This window comes from Bombina bombina, chromosome 8 (genome assembly GCF_027579735.1).
Source record: "Bombina bombina isolate aBomBom1 chromosome 8, aBomBom1.pri, whole genome shotgun sequence".
Lineage (NCBI taxonomy): Eukaryota > Metazoa > Chordata > Amphibia > Anura > Bombinatoridae > Bombina > Bombina bombina.
The window spans coordinates 105,147,859-105,167,641 of NC_069506.1; the positions used below are offsets into that span (position 1 = coordinate 105,147,859).

Here is a 19,783-nt window from a genome sequence, read left to right on the forward strand (position 1 = left end):
AATTATTAGGCAAGTTGTATTTTTGAGGATTGATTTTATTATTGAACAACAACCATGTTCTCAATGAACCCAAAAAACTCATTAATATCAAAGCTGAATATTTTTGGAAGTAGTTTTTAGTTTGTTTTTAGTTTTAGCTATTTTAGGGGGATATCTGTGTGTGCAGGTGACTATTACTGTGCATAATTATTAGGCAACTTAACAAAAAACAAATATATACCCATTTCAATTATTTATTTTTACCAGTGAAACCAATATAACATCTCAACATTCACAAATATACATTTCTGACATTCAAAAACAAAACAAAAACAAATCAGTGACCAATATAGCCACCTTTCTTTGCAAGGACACTCAAAAGCCTGCCATCCATGGATTCTGTCAGTGTTTTGATCTGTTCACCATCAACATTGCATGCAGCAGCAACCACAGCCTCCCAGACACTGTTCAGAGAGGTGTACTGTTTTCCCTCCTTGTAAATCTCACATTTGATGATGGACCACAGGTTCTCAATGGGGTTCAGATCAGGTGAACAAGGAGGCCATGTCATTAGATTTTCTTCTTTTATACCCTTTCTTGCCAGCCACGCTGTGGAGTACTTGGACGCGTGTGATGGAGCATTGTCCTGCATGAAAATCATGTTTTTCTTGAAGGATGCAGACTTCTTCCTGTACCACTGCTTGAAGAAGGAGTCTTCCAGAAACTGGCAGTAGGACTGGGAGTTGAGCTTGACTCCATCCTCAACCCGAAAAGGCCCCACAAGCTCATCTTTGATGATACCAGCCCAAACCAGTACTCCACCTCCACCTTGCTGGCGTCTGAGTCGGACTGGAGCTCTCTGCCCTTTACCAATCCAGCCACGGGCCCATCCATCTGGCCCATCAAGACTCACTCTCATTTCATCAGTCCATAAAACCTTAGAAAAATCAGTCTTGAGATATTTCTTGGCCCAGTCTTGACGTTTCAGCTTGTGTGTCATGTTCAGTGTTGGTCGTCTTTCAGCCTTTCTTACCTTGGCCATGTCTCTGAGTATTGCACACCTTGTGCTTTTGGGCACTCCAGTGATGTTGCAGCTCTGAAATATGGCCAAACTGGTGGCAAGTGGCATCTTGGCAGCTGCACGCTTGACTTTTCTCAGTTCATGGGCAGTTATTTTGCGCCTTGGTTTTTCCACACGCTTCTTGCGACCCTGTTGACTATTTTGAATGAAACGCTTGATTGTTCGATGATCACGCTTCAGAAGCTTTGCAATTTTAAGAGTGCTGCATCCCTCTGCAAGATATCTCACTATTTTTTACTTTTCTGAGCCTGTCAAGTACTTCTTTTGACCCATTTTGCCAAAGGAAAGGAAGTTGCCTAATAATTATGCACACCTGATATAGGGTGTTGATGTCATTAGACCACACCCCTTCTGATTACAGAGATGCACATCACCTAATATGCTTAATTGGTAGTAGGCTTTCGAGCCTATACAGCTTGGAGTAAGACAACATGCATAAAGAGGATGATATGGTCAAAATACTCATTTGCCTAATAATTCTGCACTCCCTGTATATATAATTATATACACACACAATAGTATTCAATTTTATTTTTAATGTCCTAATGCTAAAAAGTACTGTGATCACATAAGGAACATACTATCAGAGGTGGTTCAAAGATATCCTGGTGTAATGCTGCAGCAACAGAAGTTCTTATTATAAGACTCAAACGTCAAAGTATCAACAGTTTTTATTTAGGCAGGCAGACTCTTTTTTTTTTTTTTAAAGGGACAGTCTAGTCCAAGATAAACTTTCATGATGTAATTTTAAACAATTTTCCAATTTACTTTTATCACCAATTTTGCTTTGTTCTCTTGGTATTCTTAGTTGAAAGCTAAACCTAGGAGGTTCATATGCAAATGTCTAAGCTCTTGAAGGCCGCCTCTTCTCTCAGGGCATTTTGACAGTTTTTCACCACTAGAGGGTGTTAGTTCATGTGTGTCATGTAGATAACACTGTGTTCATGCACGTGGAGTTCCAGGGAGCCAGCTCTGATTGGCTAAAATGGATGTCTGTCAAAAGAACTGAAATAAGGGGCAGTTTGCAGAGGCTTAGATACAAGGTAATCACAGAGGTAAAAAGTGTATTTATATAACTGTGTTGGTTATGCAAAACTAGGGAATGGGTAATAAAGGAATTATCTATCTTTTTAAACAATAAAAATTCTGGTGTAGACTGTCCCTTTAACTCATACAGCAGCACTCTGCCCATGTCATAGAGTGGTTACTGCTATACAGTGCAGCTTGATCCTTAATCTTAGCACATGGAACAGCAGCAACTGTAGCCTCAGAACAGCAGGGGTATGTTACGTAACATAGCAAGTGGCATCTAAAAGACAGTTCATGGTGTGCAGTTGAAAAAGAAGATAATGATATAGAGAAGGGGACAAGAATGATGATTTCCTTAGTAGTTAGAAAAAAATGTTAACCAAATGGTACCGCCAACCATCCTCCTATATACTAAGATTTTTTATATTCTATAATCTAAGGTTTAGGACTGTCACTAGATATTGCATTTTAAACAGTTTCATTGTTAAAATGGTCATGGAGTGAAAACATAGGTCTATAGCCTATGTCACGGTCTGCTACTGTAGTATGGTTTTGTGGTGTCATTGATGTTCTGTACTAAATGCTTATAAACAATACTGCTGCAGTTCTCGGCTGGTGCTGATCATAATGAAACTTTAGCTTTTAGAGTTTGCTGCTAGAGGGATGGGTTTTATACATTTACAAGATGCTGGATTCTGAATTAAATTGGTATGTGCATTTTTTTGTGATAGTTATTTAATAAATAGAATGACTAATGCTATTTTGTGTGATCTTCAAAACTAACTAGAAAAATATCATATCAGAATTGGGTTTGTACTGCACACTAAGTGGAGCCTTTTTTGAGATGATGTTATTGATTATAGAATCATTATTTTAGCACATACATAACGTTACAGAGGAGGGTAGGGTTACCATATTGCCGCTTTAAACAGGGACACATATGAAAAATACATATGTCAGGGTTCTTATACAAAACAGCCCTGAAAACAGCCCTAACATGTATTTTTCATATGTGTCCCTTTTTAAAGCGGCAATATGGTAACCCTACTCATAGGGCCCTTAGGCCCCGCTATTTTGATAGTGCCTTTTATGGCTGTTTGCTATCAACAGAGCAATAGGAGCTACTTCTCTGTCACTGTGAAACATCCTTTTCCCTAGGTTAGTCCACACCAGAGAAGATGCAGTTGCGCAGCTTTCCTGTACAAATATGTTGACAAGGTTTTTCTGTACAACAATACTGTGGCGGCCATTTTTAAAACCCTGCCACTATATTTGTAAAAGCAAATCCATACTCTTTACGTACACTATGAGCCCTGTTTTGCACGGGGGGAAGAAAAACAGAGGGGCCAGGCATGATGCAGATGGAGCCCAGGCACTGAAGGCCCCCTATTGAGTCCCTAGATGTGTGGGCCCAGTCTCAATTGAGACCTCTGAGACTCTTCCTTATAGTTATGCCTCTGGTTGCTGATACATATGTATTTTGGATTTGCAGCTTCAGACTTATCACATTATTTAAACTCACTTTGAAATATTGTTTTTTCAAATGAATAGTTTGGTCTAACTGGGCACCCTACTATAGTTAGAGCTATTCATGTGGTGAATCTAACAGTGAAACCTACAGTTTATTATTATTTGTTTATTGTCTTTATTGCAGGTGTGATGATGAGTTATGTTTATAAAGTGATATTATCAAAATACACTCTGTTCTAAAAGAATATAAAATTGTATGTTGCCTGGAATGTATTTGGTATATTGACCAATACATTGTACTTTATTTAAATATTTAGGCCCAGATTACAAGTGGAGTATTAATGATAGCACAGGCTGCAATAACAATATCGCTGAACCACACTAAAATTAGTGTGCTAATTGATATTATCCTGGTAAAACAAATTTAAGAGAGAAGGTTTAGTATCGTCAACATCGCTTTAGCACGCCCTATACTTTCAATGGAGATCTTGACCCTGCTAAATATGGTTTATATTCCAAGTCGAAAATTATAAATATATATACACACAATTACATTTTTAAGAAAAGAAATATATATATAAACACACACACACTTCAGCTTTAGTGCAGTTGGTCTAGTGCATCTTTAGGTAAGAATTCTCTGGGAAAAAGGAATTAGCACAGTTGCAATATCCGACCTCCAGATGTTAGTGCACCAGAGAGTTTCCCTTGTGCGCTAAATTTTTACTTTCAACTTGTAATACCAGAGCTAACATGGGAGAACCATTTATTTACCTTGAGCGCAGTTAGTGCTCAAAACTTATAAAAAACGCTCCACTTGTAATCTATGCCTTAGTTGGTTAGTAAGTGCGCTGGTTATATTTGTGTACCCATTTTTTTCTCTGTATGTTTTTCATTGTGGAGTGCACTTTATATTGCAAACTGTGACTCTATGCTGGATACTACCATATTTTCATTGAGTCTCCAACATGATATTCAGATAAATCCATTACTTTAAACAGTGATTTCAAGATGACTACTAAAGATTAATTATTATAACACAGTCATAGTGATTCTAGCCTATTATAATTAGTTTGCATTTTAGAATACCAACCAAAAATGTACATTCATGAGAAAACAATATAAAAAATGGCCAATTTCTACCGGGTTAGAAGGAATCTTATTGGTCTATTTAATATTGACAAAAAAAAACATTCAACAATTATTGCCATTAGATGATTTTTAAGTGGATATTAATGTTACAGTTTTAATGCAATCTTCATCAGAATCCCGACTTTAAAATCAAAAGTAGTTGTTTTCTAGGTAGAAAATCACTAGAAAATAATACAGTGACACTTCCATGCTGTGAATCAAATGCTTCATGCTGGTAGTGACTCGTTTGCACATTCAGTTCTGGACTGACACATCAGCATAAGTGTAAGTTAATTTGAAATGAAAATTGCAAGATAATTAATGAGGCTTCTTCTGACAAACATGATTGAATGCTGCCACATTCTAGCCATATTATATAGTAATTAGAATTTGTAATAAGTACAGACTTTCAATCTAAATCAAAGATTTTTTGGTGAAGTGATGCATAAGGTGATGTGTGGGGCTTTAAAAGGATTTTAACTTTGGCAAATTAGGGAGTTAAGTAAGGGTGAGACAGGAATGTCTCATAAAAAAAATGCCAATTTTCATCCCAATGTATTTTTTTTAAGCTACTCTCATACCATATTCAAAAAACAAAGAACTACAGTTTTATGTAGCAGAGAAATGAAAGGAGCAGTGTTAACAAGTGCATAATAAAAAGGCAATGCACGGATATATGTTTCCCCATTTGGGAGCCCCTTGTATCATCTTACAGCCATCAGCCAATCACAGACTAGTATACATATGCACTGTAAACTTGTGCACATGCTCAGTAGGAGTTGTTGCCTCATAATGTGTGTATATAGAAAGACTGAGCACATTTTGATAATAGAAGTAAATTGGAAAGTCTTTTAAAACTGTATGCTCTATCCGAATTATGAAAGTTTAATTTTGACTTTAGTGTCCCTTTAAAATCTTTTTCCTACCCATTAAGTAATGTGTTGTAATTCTATAAACCTATTGGATATTTTAATAAATGACTTCCAGGACAATCTCTGAAGGGTTAAGTAAATCTTTAGTACGTCAAGACCAAATACACCTAAATAGACATAACAGTCAAAATACATTTTCCATGGTTCAGATAGAGCAAAGTTAAGAAACATTTCAATTTACTTCTATTATTAAATTTACTTTGTTCACTGGGTATCCTTTGTTGAAAAGCACACCTAGGTAGGAGCAGCAATGTATTATTGGGAGCAAACCAATTGGCCTCAGCAGAGAATGAAACTTAGGCAGTGCCCAATGCTTTTGGATACTAAGGGGCCTATTTATCAAGCCGTCAACCGCAAATACGCTGGAATTCCGCAGCGTAATTGTGGCGAGCCTGATTCCCCTTAGTTATTAAACCCTACAGACCAGCAAAAGTAGAAATTTGTGACGTAAAATACGATCCACCGGTCTCAGTCCGACACAGATCGATGCTTACGTCACTACAGATGTTCCGAATGCAAATATCTACCAGGTACGCTCGCCACTATTCCGGCCCAGCGTACCTGGATGCCATAGGAATCAATGGGAGTCTGAAAGCAGCAAAGCTTATGTTCGCTGCTGCCCGATATCCCATTGATTCCTATGGGAGAATATCGCCGTCACCTACATTATACTTATTAACCCCTAATCTGCCGCTCCGCCACCGCCGCCACCTACATAAAGTTATTAACCCCCTATCCCGCCGCTCCCGGAGCCCACTGCAACTAAATAAAGTTATTAAACCCTAAACCTAACAACCCTCTAACTTTATATTAAATATTAACTCATCCCTATCTTATAATCAATTTAAAATTACCTTTAAAATTACATTAAACTATATTAAATTAATAATTAACCTACCCTAACTGTTATACTAAATTACATTAAACTACAAATTAAATTAACTATATTATATATTTAGAAACCTAACCCTACTCAAATAATTTAAATCTACACTAAAAAATTACTAAGTTAAAAAAAAAATAACTTAGTTACAAAAAATAACAAACACTAAGTTACACAAAAAAATAAACACTAAGTTACAAAAAATAAAAAAGAAATTATCAAAGATTTAAACTAATTACACCTAATCTAAGGGCCCTATGAAAATAAAAAAGCCCCCCCCAAAATAAAAAAAACCCTAACCTACAATAAACTACAAATAGCCCTTAAAAGGGCCTTTTGCTGGGCATTGCCCCAAATAAATCAGCTCTTTTACCTGTAAATAAAATATACTAACAACCCCCCAACAGTAAAACCAACCACCCACACAACCAACCCCTCCAAATAAAACACTAACTCAAAAAACCTAAGCTCCACATTACCTTGAAAAGGGCATTTGGATGGGCATTGCCCTTAAAAGGGCATTTAGCTCTATTGCACCCAAACCCTAATCTAAAAATAAAACCCACCCAATAAACCCTTAAAAAATCCTAACACTAACCCCTGAAGATCGACTTACAGTTTTGAAGATCCGACATCCATCCTCCAAGAAGCCGGCAGAAGTCCTCATCAAAGCTGGGAGAAGTATTCATTCAATCAGCCGAAGTCTTCATCCAAGCCCGCAGAAGTCTTCAACCAGACGGCATCTTCTATCTTCATCCATCCGGCGAGGAGCGGGTCCATCTTCAAGACATCCGGCGCGGAGCATCCTCTTCTTCCAACGACTCCCGACGAATGAAGGTTCCTTTAAGTGACGTCATCCAAAATGGCGTCCCTTAGATTCCGATTGGCTGATAGAATTCTATCAGCAAATCGGAATTAAGGTTGAAAAAATCCTATTGGCTGATGCAATCAGCCAATAGGATTGAACTTCAATTCTATTGGCTGATCCAATCAGCCAATAGGATTGAGCTTGCATTCTATTGGCTGTTCCAATCAGCATCTAAGGGACGCCATCTTGGATGATGTCACTTAAAGGAACCTTCATTCGTCGGGAGTCGTCGGAAGAAGAGGATGCTCCGCACCGGATGTCTTGAAGATGGACCCGCTCCTCGCCGGATGGATGAAGATACAAGATGCCGTCTGGATGAAGACTTCTGCGGGCTTGGATGAAGACTTCGGCCGCTTGGATGAAGACTTCTCCCAGCTTCGATGATGACTTCTGCCAGCTTCTTGGAGGATGGATGTCGGATCTTCAAAACTGTAAGTCGATCTTTAGGGGTTAGTGTTAGCATTTATTAAGGGTTTATTGGGTGGGTTTTATTTTTAGATTAGGGTTTGGGTGCAATAGAGCTAAATGCCCTTTTAAGGGCAATGCCCATCCAAATGCCCTTTTCAGGGCAATGGGGAGCTTAGGTTTTTTTAGTTAGGGTTTTATTTGGGGGGTTGGTTGTGTGGGTAGTGGGTTTTACTGTTGGGGGGTTGGTTGTATTTTTTATTCACAAGTAAAAGAGCTGATTTCTTTGGGGCAATGCCCTGCAAAAAGCCCTTTTAAGGGCTATTTGTAGTTTATTGAGTATTATTTGAGTAGGTTTAGGTTTCTAAATATATAATATAGTTAATTTAATTTGTAGTTTAATATAGTTTTAGTATAACAGTTAGGGTAGATTAATTATTAATTTAATATAGTTTAATGTAATTTTATTATAAAAGTTAGTGTAGATTAATTATTAGATTAAAGGGACAGTCTACCATAGAATTGTTATTGTTTTAAAAGATAGATAATCCCTTTATTACCCATTCCCCGGTTTTGCACAACCAACACAGTTATATTAATATACTTTTTACCTCTGTGATTACCTTGTCTCTAGGAACCTTCTTTCAGCCCCCTGATCACATGACTGTGACTGTTTATTATCTATTGTCTTAAATTTAGCATTTTTTTGTGCTAGATCTTAAATAACCCCCTGTGCCTGAACACAGTGTTATCTATATGGCCCATGTGTACTTTCTGTCTCTTTGTGTTGAAAAGAGATTTAAAAAGCATGTGATAAGAGGCAGCCCTCAAAGGCTTAGAAATCAGCATATGAGCCTACCTATGTTTAGTTTAAACTAAGAATACCAAGAGAAAAAAAGCAAATTTGATGATAAAAGTAAATTGGAAAGTTGATTCAAATTAAAAGTCCTATCTGAATAATGAAAGTTTAATTTATACTAGACTGTCCCTTTAATATAGTTTAATGTAATGTTATTATAAAAGTTAGTGTAGATTAATTATTAGTTTAATATAGTTCAATGTAATTTTAGTATAACAGTTAGTGTAGATTAATTATTAGTTTAATATATTTTAATGTAATTTTAGTATAAATAGTTAGGGTAGATTAATTAATAGTTTAATATAGTTTAATTTAATTCTAAAGTTAAGTTTAAATTTATTATAAGATAGGGATGAGTTAATATTTAATATAAAGTTAGCGGGTTGTTAGGTTTAGGGGTTAATAGGTTCATTTAGTTTATGGCGAGGTGGGGGACTGGCGGTTTAGGGGTTAATAACTTTATTTAGTTGCGGTGGGCTCCGGGAGTGGCGGGATAGGGGTTAATAAGTATAATGTAGGTGGCGGCGGTATAGGGGGTGGCAGATTAGGGGTTAATAACATAATGTAGGTGGCGGCGAGGTAGGGGCGGCAGATTAGGGGTAAATAACATAATGTAGGTGGTGTTGGGCTCCGGGAGCGGCAGGATAGGGGTTAATAAGTTTATTAGAGTGGCGGTGGGCTCCGGGAGCGGCGTTTAGGGTTTAATAACGACTGTCAGTTAACAACAGTCCGCTGCTCATCGCCCCGTACTTGGTGCGCTGCTTTTTGACAGCTTTTTTGGTAACTTTGGAGAACGTATTCAGGTCCGCGGCAGCAATGTTAGGCGATGTCAGGCGAGCTTATTGGTGCCGTTGAATGCAAGTAAGTTGAAGGCTTGATAAGTAGGCCTCTAAAACTTTATACTTTTACAATATTGAAGGGGACATATAAACCCATATTTTTTCTTTCATAATTCGGAGAGACCATGCAGTTTTAAACAACTTTCCAATTTACTTCTTTTATCTAATTTTTTTGTTCTGTTGGTTTCTATTGTTGAAAAGCATATCTAGGTAGGCTCAGGAGCCACTGATTGGTGGCTGCACATATATGCCTCATGTAATTGGCTCATCTATGTGCATTGTTGTTTCTTCAACAAAGAATAGCAAAATAATTAAGCAAATTTGATAATAGAAGTAAATTGGAAAATTGTTTAAAATTGTATTCTGTATCTAAATCATAAAAAAAATAGTGTTTCATGTCTCTTTAAGCAACTAATGTAATTCAAAATACTTCTGCATATTATCACAGACTAATCTTTGCTTTAAAATATATTATTCTATCTAGGATTACGAGTGGAGCACTATACACTAGAGTTCTAATTCAGCTAGAAGTAACCTTTTTGCATGCATCGGTTTGTACTTGTATTGTGAGTCGAAAGTAAAAAGTTTGTGCTCTTGCACTTACCTGACGCACGCAAACAGCTTACTTCTAGCGCAATTAGAATATTGTATGCTCAACGACCTATTCCCCCATAGAAGTCAATGGAAGAAAAAAGGGTGGGAAAAAAAAAACACCCTACTTGCACGCTAACCTGAACTCCTATTCTTATATGCACTAACCTGATTGCATATTCACATATGCAATAACCCGATCACATATTCACATGTGCTCTAACCGGAATCATATTCTCATATGCGCTAGCCCAACCGTGTATTCTAATGTGTGCTAACCAAACATGAAAATATGAATATTTCACATTCCAATGTTTTTCACATAGAACATATTCTTCTATGTATTCATAAATACATATTTCTACATATATCTCATTGTATTTTGGTACAATATATATCTATATAAAAGCCACTGGTGTGTATGCACTCTCACTATCCTTAGACAACTGCCAGGGTGCTGTATGGGTAATATAAAGTTCTTGAAAAAAGCACTCACTGGTCTGGCGACATCTGTGACAACAAGAAAAAACTTTAATTCAACCAATTTCCATTCTTCTTTAACTACTTGTGTAACAGATATTACTTCAGGTGTATACGTGGTCACAAACGTTAGCTGATTAGCAGTATCACTCGTCGTGTCATCCTTAGGTTCCACAATCGGATAAAGTGCTCTGTCCTGCATCTCTGATAGTGTCTTCTTGCTATATCCCCTTTGTCTGAACCTCCGGATCATGTTGTGTAGTTGTTGATGGCAAATATTACTATCAGTATTATTCCTAATGACCCTCTGGTACTGTGCCTTCGGAATATTTTTGATCAAACTTGGTTGGTGACAGCTACGTGCATGTAGTAGCGAATTGCGATCTGTATCTTTACGGTATAATTTTTTTAATTTAAATTTTTTAGTTTGTTACACTTTAATAGCTTATTTAATCTATATTGGATGTGGCTAAGGGTATGTTTTTGTTCGTTTTTACTTTTTGTATGATTAGAAAAATTTTGAAAATTTTGATAGTTAATGTGGGGTCCTCAACATCTTGTTGGTGTGCCCGTGTGTTTTAATGATGTGGATGTACCCAGTTCCTGTGGGAGTGCTTCCACACATAGGGTTATATTTTGATGTATGATATGTTTGTTATTTTTTATTTTTATTTTTATGTTTACATTGTTCTAGTACCCTGCTAATTTGTTCTTGAGCCCCTGAGGACACAGTGTTCTATGACAGCTACCTATCTTGATGGCTGGGGTTCTACACTCATACGATCACATTAAGTGATGTTTACATATACAATGTTTTACACCCACATCAGGATCACAGCCCAATGGCGTGCTGGGTGTGTATAGGTCATTTAGTCCTGCCCTTTATTCTGCGCTACACACATGTGGTGCTAAAGACATTGAGACCTCTATTCTACAGATGGTGAGGCATAGCGCTTTTATTGTCACCTTGGGTTATATCTTTGTTGTTTGACTGCTTGATTTAACTCATTTGTGGTTTTGATCCCTTGCTTCCCATTTTTCTCGGTGATGCATCCCTAGTTACAGATCTTGGTTACTAAGACAATGGGCGTGTTTGGGCATACTGACAGGTACTCATGATTAGATGATTGGTTGACTCTACTCGCCTCTAGATGATTGGTTGCAAAACGGGATTCATTCTTTATTTGTGTTTTTGTTATGATAAATGCGTATGCAGGGCTCTGTTGGTGACGTACACATAGTCTGACACTGATCTGACTAGTCTGTTCTAATCACACTTGACACAGTTAATTTATGTCACTCACATATTCGGATATTCGCATTGGCTATCTAAGGGGGTGTGTTGTATGAACGTTCTGGATTGGCTGTTCACTTAGGGGTGGTTTTCTAGGTGCCTGTTAAAAGGCCTTATGTTTGCACGGTTTGTTTGTCAGAGGAAGGGACTGTTTCTGTCCCGAAACGTCACACTTGAATTAAAGTTTTTTCTTGTTGTCACAGATGTCGCCAGACCAGTGAGTGCTTTTTTCAAGAACTTTATATATATATATATATATATGTGTGTGTGTGTGTGTGTGTGTGTGTGTGTGTATATATATATATATTCCTTTAAAATTATTAGAATATATTCTGCTATGTGCAGAACATTGGAATGTATAATATTTACAGTAAATACACAGTATAACACTAAAAATGAATATTGCATAAATATGTTTTTTCATGTTTTCATCTACTTAACTGCAAATAGCTCTAATGTCCTTATATTTCTATATATGTGTGCATATGTATTTATGTGTTTATGTCTGTAAATACATATATACACATATAAATAAATACATATGTACACACACACATATATTTATATATATATATATATACTGTATAAATATATATATATATATATATATATACTGTATATATATATATATATATATATATATATATACATACATACATCTTTAGAAAAGTATATGTATGTATCTCTATATTAAAGTCCTTTGTCTGCCTTTCTTTTTCTAACACCGCTAATCATTCTAGTGTAAATTGCGATTACGTTTATGCTCAACTCTTCATACAGTCGTGAAAACCCGATATTGCTCCACTTGTAATCTCGCCCTTAGTGTTTTATGTCCCTTTAATGGGAATTTCAAGTGTTTACTGAATTTAGTTAAACGAAATCGCTTAGATTTACCAATTGGATATATTTTGGAATATTGCAAAGAGAGTTGGAAGGATGTGAAATTGTTTTTAAATGCAAGTAAGAGTTTTACAGAGAAGCTAGTAAAAAATACATAATTATGGATATTTGGTATATGGCTAATACACTTTTTAATTGCATATATTTCACCTTATAACCTTTAATGATTCCACTTTGAATATTCTTCGGTGGCGGTTCCCAGCTTACAACGATTGTACCATTTGCACCATCAACTGTTTCTACTTTGATGTTTCGTGGAGCCGTGTTTGGAACTAAAATTGACAATTAAACATATATATTTAATTAGACACAGAACATTTAAAGAACAGATACAAATGAACACACACTGTCCTAGATTCACTAATTTTGCTTAGACTTGTGAGATATGTTTGCCGGTCTAGGTTTTCTACTTGTTTTTTGTTTTTTTTAATTAAAAGGCCACATTATGGAAAAATAAAATAATTTTACTTGTTATGTTTGAGCATTTTTTTCTTGCAATAGTGCAACTATTATATTTTAATTTGTTTCTGCTAATAAAATGCATTTCATAATGTATTCCCTTTTTTCCCCTGAAAAATACTTGCTACTAAATAAAACAATCGTATCTTTACAGGCATGAAGAAGTGTGTCCCTCTCTACCAATGGGATGTGGGTATTTCCCTTGTTAGACAGGGACCATTTTTTTGCATTATTTTTATATATTTTTTTTGCATTTTCTGCAGAAAAAATAAGGAAGAAAACATCCAACCATGCAATACTATATATTAAAGTATAAACAATTCTAATTTTGTAGGACACCCAAAATGTCGACACCCACAACAAAACAAAATGAGGCTAGCTCTAGCTGCCAGCGGACTGTTAATACAGTTATGGTTACCGGTCAGCTTTGGGGACAAGAAACAATTTGTTTGAATGATGGAACCGCTTCTTTCAAACATGGGGTTATATGGAATATTTGCAGAGGCAGACTGAGCGGTTGGGCAAATAGGACCTAGTTGAGGGCCTGAAACTTAGAGGGCATGCCAGTGGTGTCGCTAAGGCTCCTTAAGCACTGCCTTCACTTACAGTCACAGCCAGTTAAATGAGCGTGTACAACAGTGACAGCGGAGCTGTGCTAGCACTTGTGACTAAGTGAGCAGGCGACAGCAGGCAGGCACATTTTAATATGGGACCACACACACAGTGAGTGTCTACAACCCTTTCCCCGTTCAAAGATTAGCTTGTGCAGTGGCACCACTCACAGCTGGACTAGTGATTGTAAGCTTAAGGGGCTGGCAGATGATCAGGAGCTAGCACATCGCTGACAGCTGCACTAACAGTAACTAAAACATTATGGGTGGGCACCCATACCCTAGACCTGACATGGGGGCCCTATCCCTGGAGTGAAGGCCTTGACCCTAAACCTAAAGTGGGGGCCCTGTCTCAAAAGTGAAGACTTTGACCATAGACCTGAAGTGGAGACCATGTCTCTGGAGTGAGGGCCTTGACCCTAGACCTGAAGTGGGGGCCCTGTCTCTGAAATTAGGGCCTAGACCTGAAGTGGGGGCCCTGTCTCTGGAGTGAGGGCCTTGATCCTAGACCTGAAGTGGGGGTCCTGTCTCTGAAATTAGGGCCTAGACCTGAAGTGGGGGCCCTGTCTCTGGAGTGAGGGCCTTGATCCTAGACCTGAAGTGGGGGTCCTGTCTCTGGACTGAGGGTCTTGACCCTAGACCTGAAGTGGGGACCCTGTCTCTGGAGTGAGGGCTTTGACCCTAGACCTGAAATGGAGGCCCTGTCCCTGGAGTGAGGGCCTTGACCCTAGACTTGAAGTGGGGGCCCAGTCCCTGGAGTGAGGGCCTTGACCCTAGACCTGGAGTGGAGGCCCTGTGCATGCATGGGGGTCTGTTGCTCTGAACGCCCTGGAGTGTGGGATCTGGCAGTGGGGGGAGCCTGATGCTGTATAGGCCCTGGAGTATGGAGTCTGGCCCTGAATATTGGTGACAATTTTGTCCAAATGAGTTTTTAGTAAATGCTTTTTATGGATACATTCAGGATAAACACACATCTTTTTTCATTTTTTTTAAAATCTGTTACAGTTTTATAATCATTAGTAAAGGGCAAAGAAGAAGCTACTCATCACCCATGCAACATTTTTAACATTAATCTATAGCCATTTTGAGAACTGGGAGACTTATGAATATTGTATCCTGGTGATTTAAGTATATCTCTGCACACTTTAAGAATGCCTCTAAAATGCTGCCAGTTAAACAGTGATAATAAAAAAAAACATTAAATAAAACATAGAGATAAAAAAATTAATTGTTGTTTATAAATTGTTGTAGCTTTTCTATAAAGATATAAAGTTTACTCTCTTTTAGAGACAGGATTACATTTTCTTATCATTTTATTATGTGCCATATAATGTATTGCAAAATAACTATAACATAAAAGATTTTACCATATAACTTATCTCAATTTCAGCTAAACAATTTTCTTTTTATTATGCCAGCGGATGATGTTTATTTTGACAAAATGCTGACTTCAGAAAAATACACTATCTTTTTATTTTAATGTAACTGTTGTGATTATATTCAATATAATTATCCCAGCGTAGCTGCAATTGACATTTAAAAACGTTGTCAGAAAAAATACTGGATGAACATTCTGAACATAAATAAATAGTTTATTTTAATGGTGAATAGTCTAGATCTAAAACAACATGTCATAGATAAAATATAAAATCACAAGCCTCAAGAAGTCTGACAATGCACTCTTTTAAAAATTGTCTAGCACCAAATAAACCTTGAAGGGAATGGGTTCCTTTAGTATGTTGTTGTCCCTATTTTGTCTATTTATTGTACAGGCCTATCTCGGAGATATTGTGGGTTCAGTTCCAGACCACCGCCATCAAGTGAATATAGCGATAAAGTGAGTCACGCTAATTTTTTTGTTTCCTAGTGCATCTGAAAGTTATATTTACACTACACTGTAGTTCATTAACCCCTTGAGTGCTAACGACGGCTCTGAGCCGTCGCAGAGTTTCTCACTCAGGTGCTAACGACGGCTCAGAGCCGTCACTAGCACTCTCCCACCTTGAGGGAGATCTGGGGGCTCCCACCCGCTCCTACCCCGGCGATCGTGCCTGTAGAGTGACAGGCATCGCCTCGGCTTCCCGTTCTGCGTGGTGACGTCACGCGTAATGACGTGATGACGTCACCGTGCAACTTTATGTAAAAAAAGACAATGGACAATATAGGGAAAGGGGGCATGCTGCTTAGAAGCCTGTATCTCAGGCATCTAAGCAGCTACAGACCCCCCAAGACCCACCATCCATTGGAAAGGTAATCGCCTAACCTTTCCAATGGTATAAGTCTTCAAATGAAAAGAAAAAAAGTAAAAAAATAAAAATAAATTAAAAATGTAAAATTAAAAAACCCTCAAATGTGCTTAGCACCCAGGTGGGAAAGTGCTTAGCACTCAAAGGGTGAAGTGGGCAATAGCATTATATCTAAAAAAAACAATGTACATGCCTTAATGAAAAAATACATTATTGCTAAAAAAAAATGCTCACCATCATCGGAGCGAGTCATAGGGCTCCATTTATTAAGCAGTGGATGCTGATTCGGAGCCCCATTATTTCAGGCTTGCCTGAAACTGAAGTTGATGCTCTTTTAACTTGTCTGCTACCTTTTAGGTGGCGGATTGAAATCATCCCAATCCGATCGGGATGATTGACAGCCCCTGTCGGCATGAATCATGTCTGCTCGACTATTAATAAATCTACCCCATAATCTTTTCGCTGGTGGTGTGCATATATAGGTGTGTATATATATATGTGTATTCATGTGTTTATATGTATATATATGTTGGAAAAAATGGCTCCAATAGACTTGCTCAACACAGGGTTGCCACAAAGCTTCAATTTGTAAAAAGAGCAATATCTGTGAAGCGAAATAAAGCGAAGCGCAATAAAATGAGGTATGCCTGTACTTACTGTGTAGTGAATAGGCGCTTTACAAACTGGAATCAGTGCAAAGGAGAGCTACTAAAATGGTACATGATATAAAAATTAAAATGATTCAGAAGAGTCTCAATTACCTAAATATGTATAGTTTAGAGGTGAGAAGGAAAAGAGGTGATTTGATCAACTTTCAAGTATATTAAGAGGCTCAGTAAAGCTGAGGCTGTGAGCATTTTTCATAAAAAGAAAAATTTAAGAACAAGGGGTCATGATCGCAAGCTGAACGGTAGTAGATTCAGGACTAATTTGAGGAAGCACTTCTTTACAGAAAGGGTGGTTGATTCATAGAATAAACTTCCACAGGAAGTGGTAATGACAAACACCGTGGGGGACTTCCAGAATGATTTGGATAAGCAAAAGGCTATTCTATATATTAATTAATGCCTGAGATAAGCATAAGGCTATCCTATTTACTAATTAATGCCTGAGATAAGTATAAGGCTATCTTATATACAAATTAATGACTGGGATAAGCATAAGGCTATCCTATAAACTAATTAATGCCCGAGATAAGCATAAGGCTATCCTATATACTAATTAATGCCCGATATAAGCATAAGGCTATCCTATTTACTAATTAATGCCTGAGATAAGTATAAGGCTATCTTATATACAAATTAATGACTGGGATAAGCATAAGGCTATCCTATAAACTAATTAATGCCCGAGATAAGCATAAGGCTATCCTATATACTAATTAATGCCCGAGATAAGCATAAGGCTATCCTATTTACTAATTAATGCCTGAGATAAGTATAAGGCTATCTTATATACAAATTAATGACTGGGATAAGCATAAGGCTATCCTATAAACTAATTAATGCCAGAGATAAGCATAAGGCTATCCTATATACTAATTAATGCCCGAGATAAGCATAAGGTTATCCTATTTACTAATTAATGCCTGACTGAGATAAGCATAAAGCTATCTTATATACGAATTCCAGCGCTACGGAATTTGGCGGCGCTATACAAATAAATTATTATAATAATAAATGATAATAATAATTAATGCCTGAGATAAACATAAGACTTTCCCATATACTAATTGATGCCTGGAATAAGCATAAGGCTATTTTACAAACTAGCTAAGTTTATACTTTTAGGAATTATTGGGCAGACTTGTGGGCCTATGGTTCTTATCTGCTGTTTCTACGTAACAAATAACGATAATAATATCACTTGTTTCTTCCCTTAATGAGACAGTAAACACTTTGAGATTTTTATATAAAATGTTTAGTTATGCATAATTAAACAACTTTGCATTATACTTCCATTTTTTTATTTTGCCCCTTTTCATGAATTTGTTCGGAGGATATTCAGAACTTAAAATGCACCCAGCTGACTTGTGAAGGCTAACTCTGCTACATATATGGCTTTAACAAATAAGAACTGCAAAACATTGCATTTTATACTAACATTATAAACGTAGCTAGCCTTGTTGTCTGCAGACTAAAGCCCAGATTGGCCCTTCCAAATAAAGTAAGCGGTAGGTAGAGTTAGGCTACTGAAAAACAATTACGGTAAAAATGGATCTTAATTTGTTTTGTAATTACAAGGTATTTATTCTTTTAAATAGCTTATGTACGTATTTGTGAGTGTGTGTGAGTGTTTGTATATATGTGTGTGTGTGTGTGTGTGTGTAACTAATAAATAAAAAACATACCATATCTAATATTAGTTTACCTATATTGGTGTCACATTAGAATTTTTAAGTACAACTATAAAACTCTTTATCCAAACTGTTTGGAGCCAGAAAAGGTTTGGATTTTGGAATATTTGCATCTGTAAAATGAGACAGTTTGGAGAGGGAATGGGACCAAGAGTAATTATTATGTAATTTAGGCAACATTTACATGTCATATCACATTAATACTTTTGTATACATAATACAATACTGTAATCAGAAAGGCAATAGTTGTTGTTTTAAATAAATATAGATTATTATTTGCATTTTAGATATCTGTGAGAAGAAAATCACAAAAAAGAGGGTGCCTCCTAGTGTGATATCTAACAAATATTAGATACAAATGTGTTTTTGTATACCTTTGGTGAAACAAAATCCCCATGTTTTTTAAAACTATTTTTAAATCAATTATACTTTGTATCATATGGAAGCCTGAGCTTGACTCATCATTCCTAGTACCTGGAATTCCTGTATCCTGATATCCTTGTGAAGGATCAGTGTCGCTGGGTCACTGCAAGTTCCCAGCTTGCCCCAATTAGCACACTTGGTGCTGCTTCCTTTGTGAGTATAACCACAATACAAGACCTGTTTTCATATTCATCACCATCGCAGTATCACACTAGGAGGCGCCCTCTCTTTTTTGTGATTTTCTTCTCACAGATATCTGGTTTCGTTTGTATTCTTTGAGAGGAGCTGCTGTGACTCTGCAAGATTGATCCCATGGTCCAATATTGGTATTATCACCATAGAAGAATACATTTGGATTATCTTGACTTGTGATCTAAAACTCTTTTATAAAGACTCAGATAAGATACTGTATATATAATTTTTGTATTTTTGATTGATTGTTCACAACATTTGTCATATTTGTCATATTGTATAAGCACACAGATTGATGTATGTCCTGATATATTAGTATGATAGACATTCTATTTCTTATTATAGCGCCCCCTAGAGCTGGGCACACTTGTGCCATCAGCAGATTTGGTTATTATTTGCATTTTAGAGCACAAAACCAAATCAAACATGCTGGCAGAGAAGATTGTGACTTACTGGCAGGGAAGACGTTAAAGGGATATTCCAGCCAAAATTGGAATCCACATGGATGACTTTCAGATTTGAATAGAAGCATTTTTGTAATATACATGTATTAGCAAAAATGCTTCTTATAAAAGCTATAGCTGTTTCAAAAGTGTATTTAAGTATGCACCGTGCACCAGCATTTTAAACCCAGCACTTGCTCAGAGAGCCTAAGGTGCTTGTAACATCTGGTAATCACTCAATTTGTTAATTGCTGATATGATTTAAGACCCACTGGTGATCTGAGCAGCTGTAGTATTTAAAATGCTGGTGCA

The 19,783-nt window shown here is 36.9% G+C and overlaps 1 protein-coding gene across 1 annotated transcript in view; it reads right to left on the bottom strand.

The window, feature by feature from the left end:
• Positions 1-19,783, bottom strand: part of ROBO4 (roundabout guidance receptor 4) — a 458,861-nt gene that overhangs the window by 271,569 nt on the left and 167,509 nt on the right. The window contains exon 9 of the mRNA XM_053690486.1: positions 12,892-13,013. Within this exon, the coding sequence (XP_053546461.1) occupies positions 12,892-13,013 (122 nt within the window). The remainder of the gene's footprint in view (positions 1-12,891; positions 13,014-19,783) is intronic.